The sequence below is a fragment of the Stomoxys calcitrans genome, chromosome 3 (assembly GCF_963082655.1).
Source record: "Stomoxys calcitrans chromosome 3, idStoCalc2.1, whole genome shotgun sequence".
Taxonomy (NCBI): domain Eukaryota; kingdom Metazoa; phylum Arthropoda; class Insecta; order Diptera; family Muscidae; genus Stomoxys; species Stomoxys calcitrans.
The window spans coordinates 121,236,789-121,255,874 of NC_081554.1; the positions used below are offsets into that span (position 1 = coordinate 121,236,789).

Below are 19,086 nucleotides of genomic sequence, written 5' to 3' on the forward strand. Positions count from 1 at the left end.
CGAGGCTGAAAAGAAGCAAGAAGGAGGTCAGTATAGCTATTGGTATCATAACGGGACACATAGGACTACGAGCTCAAATCGGTGCGGAAAGTGATAGCATGTGTAGGGCATGCGGGGAAGATGATGAAACGTTGTAGCATTTCCTTCGTCATTGCGAAATTAGTATACCCCCATCCTATGGTGGAAGGTATAAAAACAGTAAACGTGTTTGCTTGACACCTAAGATATACGCATGGACAATACGCTAGTTTAGAAGCGTCACAAAAGCTGTGAATTTCTAGGTTGTCATTGGGAGAATATTGTATACATCGTGGTATTTCATCGTGGGATTATAAATTATTCCAAGTATGAAGAGAATCAGAGGATATTTGGTCATCCCAGCCCGAATTCTCTAGCCAAAACTGCTGCATAAGCATTTTTGCTCTAACAATTATTGAGGTGATCCAACCAGCTGGATAGAACAACTTCAAAATGCAAGACAGCTCTTGGCCTTTCGTTATTTGCTCATTAATTTGAACAGGGGAATAGGCAAATTTATCAGTTAAGACATTCCATTTGATGCCTAAAGTTTTCGTGAACGAGATTCGCAGAGCTTAAGGCCTTCGAGTACTTTGGGATCGTTCGCTATGATTTTCTTTAGTGGAAATCCAGTGGATTTTAGAACTGAAATCAATTTTTCTCTTGAGTCAACAACTTCTTCGAAAAACCACCGAAAAGAATGTCGTCAACATAGGTCTCATTGCTTAAAATGTTAGCTACTTGAGGGAACTCCTTTTCGGAGTCTGTGGCGAGTTGCAACTAGGTGCGAATTGCCAAAAACAGGGCACAATTTTTTGTATATCTCCACTATAAAGGAATCTGTATCTTCTCCAAATGAGCACGGTTCAGAGTAAATCTCTTCAGAAGAAGTTTCTTCCATATGATTCATAGGGACATACTCGTTAAGAACATTATTATACTGTTCTTGTAACTCAGGATTTTTAGACAGACTCCGATCCATTCTAGTGCATTGCCCAAGAGCAATGAATCTTGAGAAGCCAAGGCTTATGTCTTGCGGAAATTTTTCCTTAAAGGGGAGCCTTACAACATATCGCCCATCTGAATCGCGAGTCGTTGTTTCTGAGTAAAATTCCTCACAATATCTGGCTGATGGTGGTACACGGAAACCAGAAGGGACTTCCTCCATTTCCCAAAACATTTTAAGGATCTTACTAAGATCATCTTGTTCGCAAAGGACCACTTAGGACCCATCCGAAAATAGTGCTATACGCAGAAGCTATCCCACAAATATTTTTCTTGATTTCATCTAAATTGATGAAACGCTCACAGTCATTACTAAGAATGAGATCAATATTTGAGGATTTATTAAAGTTCGGATCCGCCAATTCAAGTTTTTGAAGTTCTGGGGTGAGAGGGAACTCAAATGACACAGATGGTGGTTTCTTTTTGGCTTTGGGCAAAATAATAGCGGTTACAATATATTGTACCTTATATTGTTACTTCTCGAGTAAATAACTATTTCAAACTCCTTATCAGCTTTCTGAGTCGTGGCACAAATACCGCCAATTTCGAAGAGAGATCTACGATATGGAATTCTTAACAGGTTTCTTCTCTTTTCGAAAAGGAAAGTTCTTTGTGAACCTGGTTATAAAGCCGCATTTATAAGGCCCAATTATATTTTTGAATTTTTATCTTAAACTTCCACACAGTTGGCTCGAGAGTATCTTGGATACGATAGGACTTAATCTTCTGTAGTTGACACATACTGTCTTGTCTCCGTTATTTTGTAATAGATATAGTATGTTGTGATTGTAATCATCGGGTAAGCTTCCTTCTAGCCATACTTCCTTTTTGTCTCTACAGGAGAATGTTTCTGTTCCAAAGCCATCAGTTTGATGTTAAGTTCTTGGGTAGAATAATTGTATATCATTATAACCTCTGTATACCTCGATTCGCCTGGCTATTGACTGCGGGGTTGCCCTGTATTCTGGGTTTCAGTGGCATTTAGGCTCTCCTGGTCATATATGGTTCCTTGGGAAATCTTTTGGTCATTGCCATATCATCGGAATAATGAGTTGTCGTTGTTGTTGTTGTAGCTACATTTATATAAGGGATAAGTAGTGCTTTCATTGAGCATTAAGATCAGTTGAGTGGAGTTTGTTGTTACGTTTGCAGATTTTCGACGTGCACACTCGTAGAGTGTTCGATCGTATTTTTATACCCTCCACCATAGGATGGGGTATACTAATTTCGTCATTCTGTTTCTAACACTTTGAAATATGCGTCTGAGACCCCATAAAGTATATATAAGTCGATCTAGCCATGTCCGTCCGTTTGTTTGTCGAAAGCTCGCTAAATTTCGAAGGAGTAAAGGTTGGACGCTTGAAATTTTGCACAAATACTTTTTATTAGTGTAGATCGGTTGGGATTGTAAATGGGCCAAATCGGTCCATGTTTTGATATAGCTACCACATAAACCGATCTTGGGTCTTGACTTCTTGAGCCTCTAAAGGGCGCAATTGGTGTCCGATTGGACTGAAATTTTGCACGTGGTGTTTTGGTATGACTTTCAACAACTGTGCTAAGTATGCCGTAAATCGGTACATAACCTGATATAGCTGCCATGTAAACCGATATGGGATCTTGACATCTTTAGCTTTCTGGTATTACTTCCAACAACAGTGCTAAGTTTGATTCAAATCGGTTCATAATCTGGTATAGCTGCCATATAAACCGATCTTGAACCGAATCAGAATTTATGGTCCGAATCGGACTATAACCTGATATAGCTCCAATAGCATAACAGTTCACATTTAATATTCTTTGTTTGCCTAAAAAGACATATCGCGCAAAGAACTCGACAAATGCGATCCATGGTGGAGGGTATATAAGATTCGCCCCGGCCGAACTTAGCACGCTTTTAATTGTTCTCGCTACGCTTAGGTGGGCGCCGACGGAATCAGTATCGCTCCTCGGATCGTTCGTATGTCCAACACTCTGGACAAATACCTTCCATCTATGCCCACGGGATCAATTTTGTTTTTCAGTTAGTGATCTTGGGAAAATCAAGCTGAGTGGTAAATATCACGAGGTTGAAATCAAGTGCAGCAAACTACCGATTTTAGTCTATAGACTCAAACCATTTTTGGACGATGTTTCGCGGAGTCTCAATTTTAAAACCGTGAACCAAAGATATACTCCCTTCCTATATTGGCCTTTAAGTTTCCTAGCACGATATGTGCGGGCCAACATCCAAATCTCAGTTAAAAAATAATTTAATTTTTAATTAAATATTTATTAAAGCTATCAATTGTGTAAGACAGAGCAACTATATTTAGAAATTAGACAATAAAATAAAAAATAAATGGAAAATGCAACTCTACAAATTTACGTGCAAATACACATTCAGCGTCATAATGCAAGTCAATCACAAAACAAGTAAAGTAAGGAGAATGTCGGACAAAGTAGACCTTACAATACCATACACCACTGAAAGTACCAACTACAACTGTAACAAGACAGACAAGACAAAAATGGGCGAAGTCTGTTATGCAATAACCTACACCGCCCATTCTTCCAGCTACTGTTAAGAAAATACTTTAACATATAAAATAGACTTTAGGTATTAGAGCTACATATACATCTAACATAATTTTGAATTTAGACACTTTCTAAGATATCGAACGGAACATTTCGTAAGACGTTTGTAATATCACGGTAGTGATTCTGGTCATAGCTCCTTCTTTTTGGTATTGAAAAACCCGAACAAAGTTGTAATACCTTGGACCACAGTGCTGGTGTAGGGTTAATAAATGGATAATTTAAACGAATCCTATTGGCTTGACTTTGAAACGCTCAGATAATATTTCACAAGTTTTTAATTGATTTGGCAAGTACTCTATGCCGCCAGCTTCATCAACTGCCTTCATATTGATTGTTTCTTTATCACCGGCGACAAGCACGGGCTTTGCAGGGTCAGTCTGTTAAGATAAGAAGTATGAATGGTCACGAAAATGATTAAACGGACAAACATTACTGATTACTTACCGGTGTGCAACCACGTAGGCGGGCATTGAAATCGCACATTCTCTCTTCAAAATCTGGAGCAAAACAGTTGGGGTCAACCGCAATGAATACCTGTCCTAGGTCAGCAGCTGTGTTAGCTCCAGCATGAGTCCATTTTCGAACTTTCGTTGAATAATTCGCCCCAGACATTACTCCAGATAAGATATCGACTAAGCCGCCAAGACCTAAAAGAAATATGTGTGTTGATATACATGAAATTTTACGAGGTTCAATGCAGAGCATACCATAGCCTTTATAACCAGAATTTATTTCCAGACCACCTAGTGGCATTAAGCATCCCGTTTTGAATGCCAATTCTGCGTCATTGGTCACTTTACCATCTGGGTCTTGGGCCCAACCATCGGGTAGTGGAGCACCCTTACGACGTTGTATCTCAATTTTGCCTACAGCAACAGCAGTGGTTGCCATATCCAACAAAAATTTGTCATTCTTAGCGGGCACTCCTAAGCACAAGGGATTTGTGCCCAATGCTGCTTCTTTTGAGCGGGTGGGAGCCATCAAAGGCGATGTATTTGTCATTGACATGCCAACTAAACCCTCTTTCATGGCTCTCATTGGATACCAGGCAGCAATGCCATAATGGTTTGAGCCTCTGGCACAAACCCAACCCACACCTACCTGCTTGGCCTTCTTTATGGCTAAGTCCATGCAAAAGTTTCCCACAACGGCTCCTAGTCCGTTGCAACCATCTACCCATGCTGTTGAGGGAGTTTCCTTTAAAATTTTGGGAACTGCAGCGCCATCGGTGGAATTAATCGTCAAATCATTTAAATACATTTCTAATCGGTTCATGCCATGACTAAAATGACCACGATAATCCGCCGCAACTAATAAGTCAGCCATTTGCTTAGCATGATCTTGAGGAACATTCACAGCCGTAAAACAGTCGACCATAAATCGTCTGGATTCCTGGACAGCAACCAGTAGTTTTTTATTGATACTAGATGACATTTTACGCGATACAATACTCAAGTTTTCTGAAAACAAAAAAAAAAATAGAAAGAAAGACACAAGGTTACAATAGCATGACACATATGTATTGTTAAGCAAATTGCGCACTACTACCGTACAAGTACCACCACTTTCAAAACGCCCAGCAGACTGATGGCAGCCTGCTTACGCTAGCGTTGCCTATGCCTATTCACTCGTATTCACCGCCCAATTAAGAGTTGCGATTATAAATTCTTGTTTGATTAGAGAATAAGCACAAATATTAAAGACTTTAAAACGACGAGAGTACACCATTCTCTCAATAACTCCAAACGGTCGTTGGCTCTGGTAATAAAAACAATGAATATCAAATCTGAGTGAGTTTTTTAGCGATAGCGTTTTTACATTCGAATTATAAAAAGGCACACCCGATTTCGAGCAAATGTTTTGCCCCAAGTATAAACAACTATACCGCCGGCGCACAGTGGGAGAAAATCGAAGCTAGTAAAAAAGGTGCCATTTGAGAACGTATAGAGATAATTCTTTGAAATTTGAAATGGTGAGGTGAGGTGTTAATGAGATCATGTGCAAAATTTCAAGGCCCTAGGTGGTCCGGGCGACTCTTGGCAGGCCCCTAAAGTTGGTCACCTCGGTGTTTCGAAAAATTGTATGGCTACCAAATCTTCATTTGTGGTCCGAATTTCAAAATGCTGCAAAAAAGTCTGCTTGTGGTATGTCCACTGGTTTCGGGAATATACGAGTTTTAATTTTTATTTGTGGAAATTTTGGCCGAGATTGGCTTCGTATTTTGCAATTTACGAAGGCATTTGTGGTTCGATTTTCATTTTGATGCATGATTTGGATTCGTGACAAAATTTACAATGACTTTGCCACAAAAGCATCTTGCCATCCTCATATGTTATGCAGTTTGATTGTAAAAGAATAAGAAAAAGTGTATTTTTTCATTGATTAGTCTTTATTGAAAAAACTTGCTAAAATATCTTTTTTAGCAAGTTTTTAATTTTTTTTTTGTAAAGAAGACCTATTGCAGATGTTTTTTAAGCGGAATATGAATAAGATATGTCTCCAACTCCAATACTCCACATGTCCCATAAACTGTGCAAAATTTTTTTGCAACTAACAATATTTGGAGCTTTCACAGCAAATTTACTTCAAAATGCTGTTTTTAAACCATCTTTGCTCGAAAGGGGTATTTTCGGGATTTTTGTTAACAAATTTACGAAATGCCGAGGTGATCAAATTTAGGCGCCCGGACCACCTTGGGCCTAGACAAATTTTGCATATGATTTCGATAAGACCTCAGCTTTAAACTGTTCATATTTCAAAGAGTTAAATCTACCCAAATGGCATATTTTTTAATAGTTTTTCCCACTGTGCGCCGCTTCGATTTTTATACCCACCACCGAAGGATGGGGGTATATTCATTTTGTCATTCCGTTTGCAACACATCGAAATATCCATTTCCGACCCTATAAAGTATATATATTCTTGATCAGCGTGAAAATCTAAGACGATCTAGACATGTCCGTCCGTCTGTCCGTCTGTCTGTTGAAATCACGCTACAGACTTTAAAAATAGAGATATTGAGCTGAAATTTTGCACAGATTCTTTTTTTGTTCATAAGCAGGTTAAGTTCGAAGATGGGCTATATCGGACTATATCTTGATATAGCCCCCATATAGACCGATCCGCCGATTTAGGGTCTTAGGCCCATAAAAGCTACATTTATTATTCGATTTTGTTGAAATTTGCGACAGTGAGTTGTGTTAGGCCCTTCGACATCCTCTGTCAATTTGGCTCAGATCAGTCCAGATTTGGATATAGCTGCCATATAGACCGATCCTCCGATTTAGGGTCTAAGGCCCATAAAAGCCACATTTATGGTCCGATTTCGCTGAAATTTGGGACAGTGAGTTGTGTTAGGCCCTTTGACATATTTCTTCAATTTGGTTCAGATCGGTTCAGATTTGGATATAGCTGCCATATAGACCGATCCTCCGATTTAGGGTCTTAGGCCCACAAAAGTCACATTTATTATCCGATTTTGATGAAATTCGGGACATTGAATTGTGTAAGGCCCATCGACATCCTTCGTTAAATTGGCCCAGATCGGTTCAGATTTGGATATAGCTGCCATATAGATCGATCCTCCGATTTATGGTGTAAGGCCCATAATAGCCACATTCATTATCCGATTTTGCTGAAATTTGGGACAGTAAGTTGTGTTAGGCCCTTCGACATCTTCCTTCAATTTGGTCTAGATCGGTTCAAATTTGGATATAGCTGCCATATAAACCGATTTCTTGATTTATGGTTTTGGGCCCATAAAATGCTCATTTATTGTCCGATGTCGCCGAAATTTGGAACAGTGGGTTAAGTTAAGCCCCTTGACATACTTCTGCAATATCGCACAGATCGGTCCAGATTTGGATATAGCTGCCATAGAGACCGATATCTAGATTTCAGGTTTTGGGGCCATAAAAGACGCATTTATTGTCCGATGTCGTTGAAATTTGAGACAGTGTGTTTGGTTAGGCTCTTCGACGTCCTTCTTCAATTTTGCCCAGATCGGTCCAGATTTGAATATAGCTGCCATATAGACCGATCTCTGGATTTAAGGTTTAGGGCCCATAAAAGAGGCATTTATTGTCCGATTTCGCCGAAATTTGGGACAGTGCTTAGTGTTAGGCTCTTCGACGTTTATGCAACTTGGCCCAAATCGGTCCAGATTTGGATATAGCTGCCATGTAGGCCGATATCTCGATTTAAAGTCTTGGCCCCATAAAAGGCGCATTTATAATCCGATTTCACTGAAATTTGACACAGTGGCTTATGTTTGGCTTTTCGACATGCGTGTCGTATATAGTTCAAATCGGTATGAGGTATATGAGTATAAGGTATGAAATTTTTACCGAATTTTGGTGAAAGGTGGTTTACATATATACCCGAGGTGGTGGGTATCCAAAGTTCGGCCCGGCCGAACTTAACGCCTTTTTACTTGTTTTTAATTGCTTTGTTAAACAAGTATAGAAGAAGAGATAATTAAATATTTATGAGACAACAACTTTCATTATTGAATATTTCATTCAATTTACGAAATGTCTGAGATAAAATTTAATTGAAAGAGAAGTTTAATATTGGGTTGCCCAAAAAGTAATTGCCGATTTTTCATATAGACGGCGTTGACAAATTTTTTCACAGCTTGTGACTCTGTAATTGCATTCTTTCGTCTGTTAGTAATCAGCTGTTACTTTTAGCTTGCTTTAGAAAAAAAGTGTAGAAAAAGTATATTTGATTAAAGTTCATTCTAAGTTTTATTAAAAATGCATTTACTTTCTTTAAAAAAATCCGCAATTACTTTTTGGGCAACCCAATAGTTTAAATCGATTTTTTTTGTAAAAGCAAAGATAAGTGGTATTTTAAGATAGGTGGTGTGTTTAATGGGTAGTGTCAAAAATATGGGAAACGAAACGAGTATTCATGAAATTTTGAACCAACCCAGAATTTCAGAATCTCTTTTTATACACACCAACATGGGAGAATGGTATACTCCCACACTCTTCTCGTCTTTCCGTTCATAGGAGCTTGTAATATCGATATGTGACATATATTAAGAACATGTTTATTTTATGTTTATAAACGTGTGTTTATTATCTCCGTTTGTTGTTGTTCAAACCGAACTGCTTGGCCAAGTTATTTATATATACTTATACTTATCATTGGTAATTACCAACTAAATACTTAACAGTTTTTATTAAAAAACCAACTACTTACCTACTTGTATACCATCCATTTGAGTCAGATAGTATCCATTAAAGCCTGAATAAGCTCCCAAAAACTTAACCCCTGCTATTCAGCCGAAATGAATCTCTCTTTTTTGGGTTCATATGTGGACAACAAACTCGTACTCTACTCGAAAATACCTACAATTTGGCTACATATTACCATGATCGGTTAAGGTGGTTTTTATTTGAGGGTGAACGGCACAGGGACACTCCGCCTCAGCTTTGAGCACCTTACATATCCGCTTTGGCGAGATTTTGGCTGTGTAACGGCAAGTTGAGCCCATAATTTGGATGTCATAATTGTACTTTACTCTTAAACAGCTTTCAGTTGGGGCCCCTACTCAATTTTAGAGTCTGGCGTGAACTGTGGTTCAAAATCGTCTTTTACTAGCTTAAATTATGTAACTTTTGAAGAAGAAAGTAGCTGTTTACCAGTTCAAATTAAATTCAATCGGTTCAGTAAATGAGCCGATTAATAAGCTCCCAGGAAACAATTTTTGCCGAGCGCTCTGATATTAGAATTTTTTCCGATATTTTATAAGTAAATTTGTCGATTTCTTAAAAATTCCCTTAGAAATTAATCCGAGTTTCGGTTAGATTTCATTCGAAAATTTCTATACATATTAATTGTGGTTGTGACCGAATATTTTAAATATTCTGCCCAACTCGTAAAGGAATTTATTGATTGTCTTATTTTTTCGTATTCCCGAGCACCAGCTCTAGGCAAATAAAAGAAAGTAGAAATTCCCACTCTCCTGTCACAATTATATACACTGTTAAATTGACATTTCAGTTTTTATTTGCATTGCCACATGCACCAGCCAAAAAATAAAGAAATTTGTGATTACAAACGAATAAATTATAAATTAAAACATTAGGTTAGGTTTAAGTGGCAGTCTGCCATTAGACTCACTTAGACGTTTTCGTCCATTGTGATACCACAGGAACATAAATAGGAAGATGCCTCCTAGTTCCTACCATTGAACCATCCACATCGCTTTAAAAGGCCCAATAACTTGCGAATGTTAACATCCTCTAAATCAGAAAGGTTCTGGCTGCTAGTGCGAGACACACACACGCAATCTCCTTCTATAGTCTCCTCTTCTTCAATGTCCCCACAGCTTCTGCAAAAGTCGTTGCTGGCAACCTTCAGTCTGTCAGCATGTTTTGCGATTAGACAGTGACCTGTCATGACGGACACAATGACTGAGACGTCTGTTCTAGCCAATGACAGCAAAGCAGTAAACCTCTTCAAATCTAGATTAGGCCACATAGTTTTGGGATGCTCACAGCCCCCTCTTTTGCGACCATCTATCTTTCGTTGTCCTTTGGGCCTGGTCCTGAAAACTTAGCTTACATGTTGCTAGAGGCATACCCACAGATTCCAGTACCCCTGGAATGTATAGGGTCGTTCCTAGTCTCGCATGAGCATCCGCTTTACAATTCCCTGGGATACTCTGTGGCCCGGCACCCATAACAGGTGAATTTTGAACTCGTTGAGAAATCTGCGACAGTCGAGGGCGGTTTTTGTGTTCAGAAATACGTTCTCCAGGGATTTAATCGATTCTATCAGGAAAAGTGGTACAGTATTTTTTATCAAAAAGCGGCTCAGGTAGGGTGTAATCTACACTGCCTGGAACATCGGATATTGTATCAAGGATAACACAGTGTCCGTAGCCGCCACACGACCAATGAGAAAGCTCGCTTAACCTCGCGGCAATGGTCGCTGCAATTTGGGTAGCCACAATGTCCAGAGGCATAAAATGTAGCATTAAATTCAGTGCATCAGATGGTGTCGTCCTCAGTGAATCTGTGATGCATAAACAAGCCATCCTTTGGATCCGGTTAAGTATTGAACACTAGGTAAACTTTTGAAATGCGGTCTACCATACCACATCACCATATAGCATTATAGGTCTGACAACTGCAGTATATACCCAATGCATGACACGCGGTCTAAACCCCCAACTTTTGCCAATGGCTCTCTTGCACGTGTATAAGGCAGGAGTGGCCTTTCTAGCCCTTTTCAAAATGGTGGATTTGATTAAAACATCAAAAATGTGAAAAAATAAACGATAATAAACAACATTTGACATTGGATACAATTTATACACATTTGTATTTGGATACAATTCTGAGATTGGAAATTTTTATCAGCTGGGATCATGACGTTACTTTCTTAAATCTACGTAGCATCAGCTGAAAGTTGTTCTGCACATATTCGCACGTGGTCATATTATGTTAACCGATTTTGTTTGTTTGTTTTTTAGAAACCCTACAACGCCAGTGTTGCCAAGTCCAAAAATCTTGGAAAAATTTCTATATCTTTGGAACGGATTGAGATATGTACACGAAACTTTACATAGTCAATGCTGAGGTATTTCAATTCAATAAGTATGCAAAATTTGAGGACTCTAGTCGAGAAGTATCTCGACCGAGCTGTGCCATTCTATTTTTCTTTTTTTCTTTATTATAAGCACAGATTGATTATTTGAATTAATGAACATTTTAAGTTTAAACTTTTATCCTACTCACCCATCCTTTGACAATTTCAGAAGTGGGATCGAAACGATATCTCGGTTTCATTAATTGTGTGTTTGTGACGTTGATACACTTGAAAGTGTGTAAATGTGAACGTGTGCGAAAGTACGTTACATTAGCTGTGTTCGGAAACTCAAAAATTTGTGCAAATTTGCACAAATTTTTACTGGAAGTCGTTCGCGCACTTTATTTGCTAGCAGAAGAGAGCGCGAGAGAGAGCAAATTTTGACAGCTCCAAAATAGAGAACCTGTCAATTTTTACTAGAACTTTTTTTGCCAGCAGAAATTTGCAACTGTGAACAGGTGTTTTATAAACGTCAGCTGTTTTATGAAAAGCAGCCGTTACATGAAAATACAAAAGCTAACGGCAAAATGGATCAAAAAGGCAGATGTAATTAAAAAATACAAATATTGTTTATTGGTATTTATTAAATTTGTTTAATTTTTATTTACTTTTAATGAAGATTCATGGCAGCAACTAGTGTTCAGGTTCAGAAAACTCTCCAAATGAAGTTGTAATTTTAAAAACCATAAATAAAAGATAAAACCAACACCGCTCCTTTGAATTTGTTAAGGAGGGAAGTTGATGCCATGAAATTTAGTGGGTCTCTCTGGGCAGTTAAAAGTTACGCACAGTGGGATCGGAAAAAATTAGTGCAAATTAGCCTGCTAATTGTGAACGGATAGAGATATCTTCAATGATAACATAGTGTCCGTAGTCGCCACATAACCAAATACAAAGCTCCCTTAGCCTCAGATCAGTGGTCGCAGCAATTTGTCTAGCCACAATATCCAGAAGCATTAGGTGGATAATCCAAGGTTGCTTTGTCAACACACTAAGTGCTGCCGAAAGGGACTTGAGAACGTTGTTTCTACTTTTGTGTACGGTGATGGCATGAAAAGCAGTTGTAATCCTATGCAGCCTTCGAAATGCATGCTGATGTTCGGCGAATAGAAATTGTCCAACGGGAGGATGAGAAGGAGTAGTTGCTCCTGCGTTTTGGCTACTGATGAAAAAAGACAGATCGGTCTGAACGACTTCGTCTTGCTCGTGTTATTTCATTTCATTTTTATTAACCACTAGCCACTACTCCCGAATACCTCTCTTTTAAGCCCCATATTGAAATTAACGTCCAATATGTCTGTTTGGGGGAGTTTTGAGGTTGGGGCAGGCCGATGGGTACTTAGACTCAAAGATTAAAACCATAATCGTATACTACTCTACAACACCTTTCATTTGATACCTATACTGTCCCGTTCGGTTCACTTTTGATTTTGGGTTGTGTTTTTCCCTTCCCCCTTCCGATACCGAAAAATTATATAGCCTATGTTTCCTTCCAGACCAACCTACACAATATGCGAAAACTTCGAGAAAATCAGTTCTGCCGTTTTTCAGTCTATACGGAACAAACAAACCGAGTCCCACTTATCCGTGATTGGCTAATGTGCCCATTTTGGGCGTTTTTGTGGTGACCCCCTATACTTCGTCATGAATTTGTATGCCAGATTCTTTATTTACTCACGCATACTTTTCATTTGATACCCATATTGTCTTTATCGGTCCACTTTTGATTTTGGGTGGTGTTTTTGGGGTTACGGTGGAGGGTCAGGCTGAGGACAGCCCCCTTCCGTTATCAATTAATTATGGAGCCTATTCCTACGTCCTGACCTGTGGCAAGGGGGAGGGTCCGCCCCGCTATGTTTCCTTCCAGACCAACCTACACAATCTGTGAAAATTTCAAGGTAATCGGTTTAGCCGTTTTTGGGTCTATACGGAACAAACAAACAAACACAAATTGAATTTTATACATAAGATTCTTTGTAATAAGAAGGCCTATAAAATACTACATTGATAACACAACCTGTGTAATTCTAAAGTTCTAGTTAAATCTAATCTACAGTAAAAAAATAAAAATCCTTTGGCTTTCCAGCCACAAAATTTCAAGAAAAAGATGGCAAGTTAATACGCCGGGTTTCAGTAGCGGGATAACACTGCCGATCTTCCAAACATCGGGTACTATTATTGTGTTCAGACAGGTTGAGGACAGTTGTAAGATACACAACTCCAGGCAGATCCAGATTCGTCAGCGTCAGTGTAGAGATTCCGTTTGGGAGCAGCAACAGACTTGACGACACGGACGACATTGGTAACTTCGTGCACGGTTAATTGTGTGGGCTGTGCAGTGGCACGGAGATCACGGATACGAGGAATTGCTCCCCTTCTAGCCTTGTCACTCTCGGGTTAATAAACTTAGGTTTATCTAAGGAAAATACCTCACATGTATCGCCAGCATTTTTTGTTTTAAAACAATTGTTTTCCTAAGCAAGCAAATCAAAAATCAACCAAAACAAAAATCAGCTGTTAGCCTGCAAATTTTCACTGGAAGTAGTTCGCGTACTTTTGCTTGCAAATTTTTTAAAGAGAATAAAATGGCTCTTACTCTCCTGCAGATTTTTACTGGAAAAGTACGCGAATAGACCTATTATTGTGAAATTCATACGTTTGTCGTATGGAGCAGTGGGCAATAGTGCGGCTGGAGGAGGAGCTTCAAAAAAAGGGTTCAAAACGTCGGATGATAAGGTAGAGCTTATTAAACGTTTAAGAGATGCAGATCCTAAAATGCACAAAGACGTCGATATGTCTCAAAGCAGCGAATTAGAGCAACTGAAAGAATTTCGGCAAAACGACAAGGTGTCAACGACAACGTAGAGTGTGGTGGAGAAATTGAGGGGTGACGTTATGCGCCTTCAGCGGGCAATAAAGTCGCTCACTCAGCAGCTTTAAACATGTTTATCGGCGACTTCGATGATGGGCACAAATGTGGTGCTGCCAATGGATTCTATTGCCTTGAAAATTTAACTACCGTTTCGGATGGAGGAGACATAGAAAGTTCCAAGTTCTAAAGGCCGAAACAAAATGAACGCGTTGAGTTTTATTTTTGAGCGTCGCGTTGCAAAAATACAACTCTGCACACAAATCCCACAAAAGCAACGCGGAAAAGTAAAAAAATCTTTTTTTGGCGTTTTAAAGCGAGCGTTGTTCTGTGCTGTCACATGAGAAGTAGTGTTTTTAGTCATCAAAGTTAAAAATTGTTTAGCTTTTGCGAGTTGATTTTGTAACCTTTGTTTGCAGGGTTGATTTTTCAACGCGACGCTCCTCAATGCGCTGATTGTGTTTGAGCCTGAAGCGTGCGGACAGAACGACGGAGCAGCAAAGCAGACACGAAAAACAACCACGTTTGCTAGTAGACTATAGCAATGAAGAGAATGTAGACGGTGAGCGTGTCTCTGCCTGAGCGTGAGCGTGTCTCTGCCTCTGTCTAGACGCCGAATCGCTTGTGTATTCTCTTGTTACGAAGGCGAATACAATTTTTGTGCCGACAAGGATATATACATCGACAAAAATCCCTTATTGTAGACGACAGGCTCTGTCGCCAATGCACAGCAGCAAGCAATCACCAGTGTGCGTGTACAAAGCCAATAGAACATAGTGGATGATGCTAACTTTATATTCGATCAACAACGAAGATTTACTACGTCTTGCATGTGTCGATGGCATCACATTCGAATATGCAAAGAGGAATGGAAGCAAATTGGCCCTTAAACACAACTACAACGATGAATATGTATATGGCTAACGCTATATATGGCTATATGCCACCGATGGAATGTTTTGATTCAACACCAGTATTATTTGGAGACAATGATTTCGCTAATCATTGTGAAACAAAGACTGTGTGTCGAATGGTAGCAAAGTTGTAGGGATAGTAAAAATGTGACGTTAAGTGTGGTAAATAATTTTTAAGTAGCCCAAAAAATTATGCTAGTAAGATTTTTGACAGAACAGCAAATTTTGACGGTTCATTGAGCAAAGTCCCTTGTCAGTAATTATAAATTCATTTGCGTTTTGGTAACCAACTTGCGTGCCGTATAACATAGACGCCTACATTGTGAGCAGACATTACTAAATTTAAACGACTTATTCGGCTTAAAATAAGTAGAATTATTGTTTATTATCATTGGCTACGGGATTCTAAAAGGTTGTTATTTAACAATAATGGACAAAAGTACAGTTTTGTGTTTGTAGTTTATTGAAATGATGACGCCGCCGTTTAGTGATTTTCTATAAAAATCATTTTCATGTAAACATATCCATATCTCCATATTGCAACGTTCGCATTTGCAATATAACTGCTAGCAGTAATGGAAAATATTTTTGAAAAATATTCATTACGCAAATATTTATCATTTCTGGATTTTTCCAGTATTATTATGTGGCGCGCTGATCTTATTTACATTTGATTTTTGATAAACGTAAAAATTTGTCAGTGTTAGAAAAAATGGTCGATTGGCACAGCAAAATGAAATTTTTTTCTCACCAGTGTAAAAAACAATCCCCTACGCCATTTTTACATCTCACCATAGGAGATTGCTATCATTCGACACACGCTCAAAGAAGGATAGTGATCATAGCCAACCGTCGCACTATGGCGCGGACAAAGGAAACAGGGGGCAAAAATCAAAATTTGCATGTGCGTCTACGAGAACCTTTCTTGTGTGAAACATTCCAACGATTTCAAATATGCTACCCACAAAAATGTCAGATTTTAAGTTTACGAGATATCGCAGTTCAAAGTTTACCTTTTTTCGATTTTCAAAATCATCGCTATGTAAAAAATACCAATTTTTCAATTTTGATGGAAAATAAAAAAACATACACACAAAATAACCTTCGCCATTTTTCACTTTTCCCAATTCAAATGTTAGTTCATCAAAAGGGACCTTTCTTTCCTAGGCAAGTCCAGACGACATGCCGCTGGGCAACACTTTTTTGTTTAAAAATATTACATCGTCATCCCCACACTTGGCGTGTGGAGATGACCATCACAAAATTTATTCTAATGTCTTCGCAAGATTTCGAACCCAGGCGCTCAGAGGTACAGGTGGTCATGTACACACCTGCGCAAATGTGGCTACCAAATATACAGACTGGCAAATTAGTTCTTAAGACCAGAAAATCGTTTAACGTTGCTATTTGATTTGATTTAAAAACAAGTAAAAACGTGCTAAGTTCGGCCGGGCCAAATTTTATATACCCTCCACCATGGATCGCATTTGTCGAGTTCTTTTCCCGGCATCTCTTCTTAGGCAAAAAAGGATATAAGAAAAGAGTTGCTCTGCTATTAAAACGATATCAAGATATGGTCCGGTTCGGACCACAATTAAATTATATGTTGGAGACCTGTGTAAAATTTCAGCCAATTCGTATAAGAATTGCGCCCATTGGGGCTCACGAAAGAAAATAGAGAGAAAGATTTATATGGGATCTGTATCGGGCTATAGACCGATTCAGACCATAATAAACACGTTTGTTGATGGTCATGAGAGGATCCGTCGTACACAATTTCAAGCATATCGGATAATAATTGCGACTTCTAGGGGTCAAGATCCCAGATCGGTTTATATGGCAGCTATATCAGGTTATGAACCGATTTGAACCTTATTTAACACAGTTGTTGGATATAGTAACAAAACACGTCGTGCAAAATTTCATTTCAATCGGATAAGAATTGCGCACTCTAGAGGCTCAAGAAGTCAAGACCCGAGATCGGTTTATATGGCAGCTATATCAGGTTATGGACCGATTTCAAAAATACTTTGCACAGTTGTTGGATATCATAACGAAATACTTCGTGCAAAAATTAATTCAAATCGGATAAGAATTGCGCCCTCTAGAGGCTCAAGAAGTCAAGACCCAAGATCGGTTTATATGGCAGCTATATCAGGTTATAACCCGATTTAAACCATACTTGGCACAGTTGTTGGGTATCATAACAAAACACGTCGTGCGAAATTCCATTCCATTCGGATAAGAATTGCGCCCTCTAGAGGCTCATGAAGTCAAGACCCAAGATCGGTTTATATGGCAGCTATATCAGGTTATGGACCGATTTGAACCATACTTGGCACAGTTGTTGGATATCATAACAAAACACGTTGTGCAAAATTTCATCCCAATCGGATAAGAATTGCGCACTCTAGAGGCTCAAGAAGTCAAGACCCAAGATCGGTTTATATGGCAGCTATATCAAAACATGGACCGATATGGCCCATTTCCAATACCAACCGACCTACGCTAATAGGAAGTATTTGTGCAAAATTTCAAGCGGCTAGCTTTACCCCTTCGGAAGTTAGCGTGCTTTCGACAGACAGACGGACGGACAGACGGACGGACATGGCTAGATTGACATAAAATGTCACGACGATCAAGAATATATATACTTTATGGGGTCTCAGACGAATATTTCGAGTAGTTACAAACAGAATGACGAAATTAATATACCCCCCATCTTATGGTGGAGGGTATAAAAAAGACTAAATGATGAATATTTAAAAGGTAGTCACATAGTCATTTAACGACAACTACCACGTCATTATCAATATTATAGGCGTTAAGCCAATCCAAGCGAGTAACAATAACATTTACTTTAGCGCCCTCTAGTGGTCAAGGCTAAGTGGTCAAAGTTAATGACAACCTATGATTTTCTGTGTAAAGAAAAATAAAATATAGGAATTTTGTACACATCTGCGCAAATGCGGCTTCCAAATATACAGACTGGCAAATTAGTTCTTAAGACCAGAAAATCGTTTAACATTGCTATTTGATTTGAAAAACAAGTAAAAGCGTTCGGCCGGGCCGAATCTTATATACCCTCCACCATGGATCGCATATGTCGAGTTCTTTTCCCGGCATCTCTTCTTAGGCAAAAAAAGGATATAAGAAAAGATTTGCTCTGCTATTAGAGCGATATCAAGATATGGTCCGGTTTGGACCACAATTAAATTATATGTTGAAGACCTGTGTAAAATGTCAGCCAATTCGAATAAGAATTGCGCCCTTTGTGGGCTCAAGAAGTAAAATAGAGAGATCGATTTATATGGGAGCTATATCAGGCTATAAACCGATTCAGACCATAATAAACACGTATGTAAATGGTCATGAGAGAATCCGTCGTACAAAATTTCATTCCAATCGGATAATAATTGCGACCTCTAGAGGCTCAAGAAGTCAAGATCCCAGATCGGTTTATATGGCAGCTATATCAGGTTATGAACCGATTTGAACCATATTCGGCACAGTTGTTGGATATCATAACAAAATACTACGTGCCAAAATTCATTCAAATTGGATAAGAATTGCGCTCTCTAGAGGCTCAAGAAGTCAAGACCCAAGATCGGTTTATATGACAGCTATATAAGGTTATTTACCGATTTGAACCATACTTGGCAAAGTTGTTGGATGTCATAACAAAACACGTCGTGCAAAATTTCATCCCAATCGGATAAGAATTGCGCACTCTAGAGGCTCAAGAAGTCAAGACCCCAGATCGGTGTATATGGCAGCTATATCAGGTTATGGACCGATTTGAACCATACATGGCACAGTTGTTGGATATAATAACAAAACACGTTGTGCAAGATTTCATTCCAATCGGATAAGAATTGCGCACTCTAGAGGCTCAAGAAGTCAAGACCCAAGATCGGTTTATATCGCAGCTATATCAGGTTATGGACCGATTTGAACCATACTTGGCGCAGTTGTTGGATGTCATAACAAAACACGTCGTGCAAAATTTCATCCCAATCGGATAAGAATTGCGCACTCTAGAGGCTCAAGAAGTCAAGACCCAAGATCGGTTTATATGGCAGCTATATCAAAACA

General features: G+C 39.0%; 1 protein-coding gene across 3 annotated transcripts in view; it reads right to left on the reverse strand.

The window, feature by feature from the left end:
• Positions 1–3,274: 3,274 nt before the first annotated feature.
• The window catches only part of LOC106092848 (uncharacterized oxidoreductase YjmC), a 54,779-nt gene continuing 38,967 nt past the window's right edge, over positions 3,275–19,086 (reverse strand). The window contains exons 1-4 of one of the 3 annotated variants that reach the window (XM_013259778.2): positions 5,157–5,335; positions 4,311–5,063; positions 4,048–4,250; positions 3,275–3,980 (exon numbers count right to left, since the gene is read on the reverse strand). In XM_013259778.2, the coding sequence (XP_013115232.1) occupies positions 3,822–3,980; positions 4,048–4,250; positions 4,311–5,037 (1,089 nt within the window). In that variant the 5' untranslated portion in view covers positions 5,038–5,063; positions 5,157–5,335 and the 3' untranslated portion in view covers positions 3,275–3,821. Of the gene's footprint in view, positions 3,981–4,047; positions 4,251–4,310; positions 5,064–5,151; positions 5,336–19,086 lie in introns of those variants that run through there. The other 2 variants (XM_013259777.2, XM_013259776.2) reach the window with 2 other exon arrangements.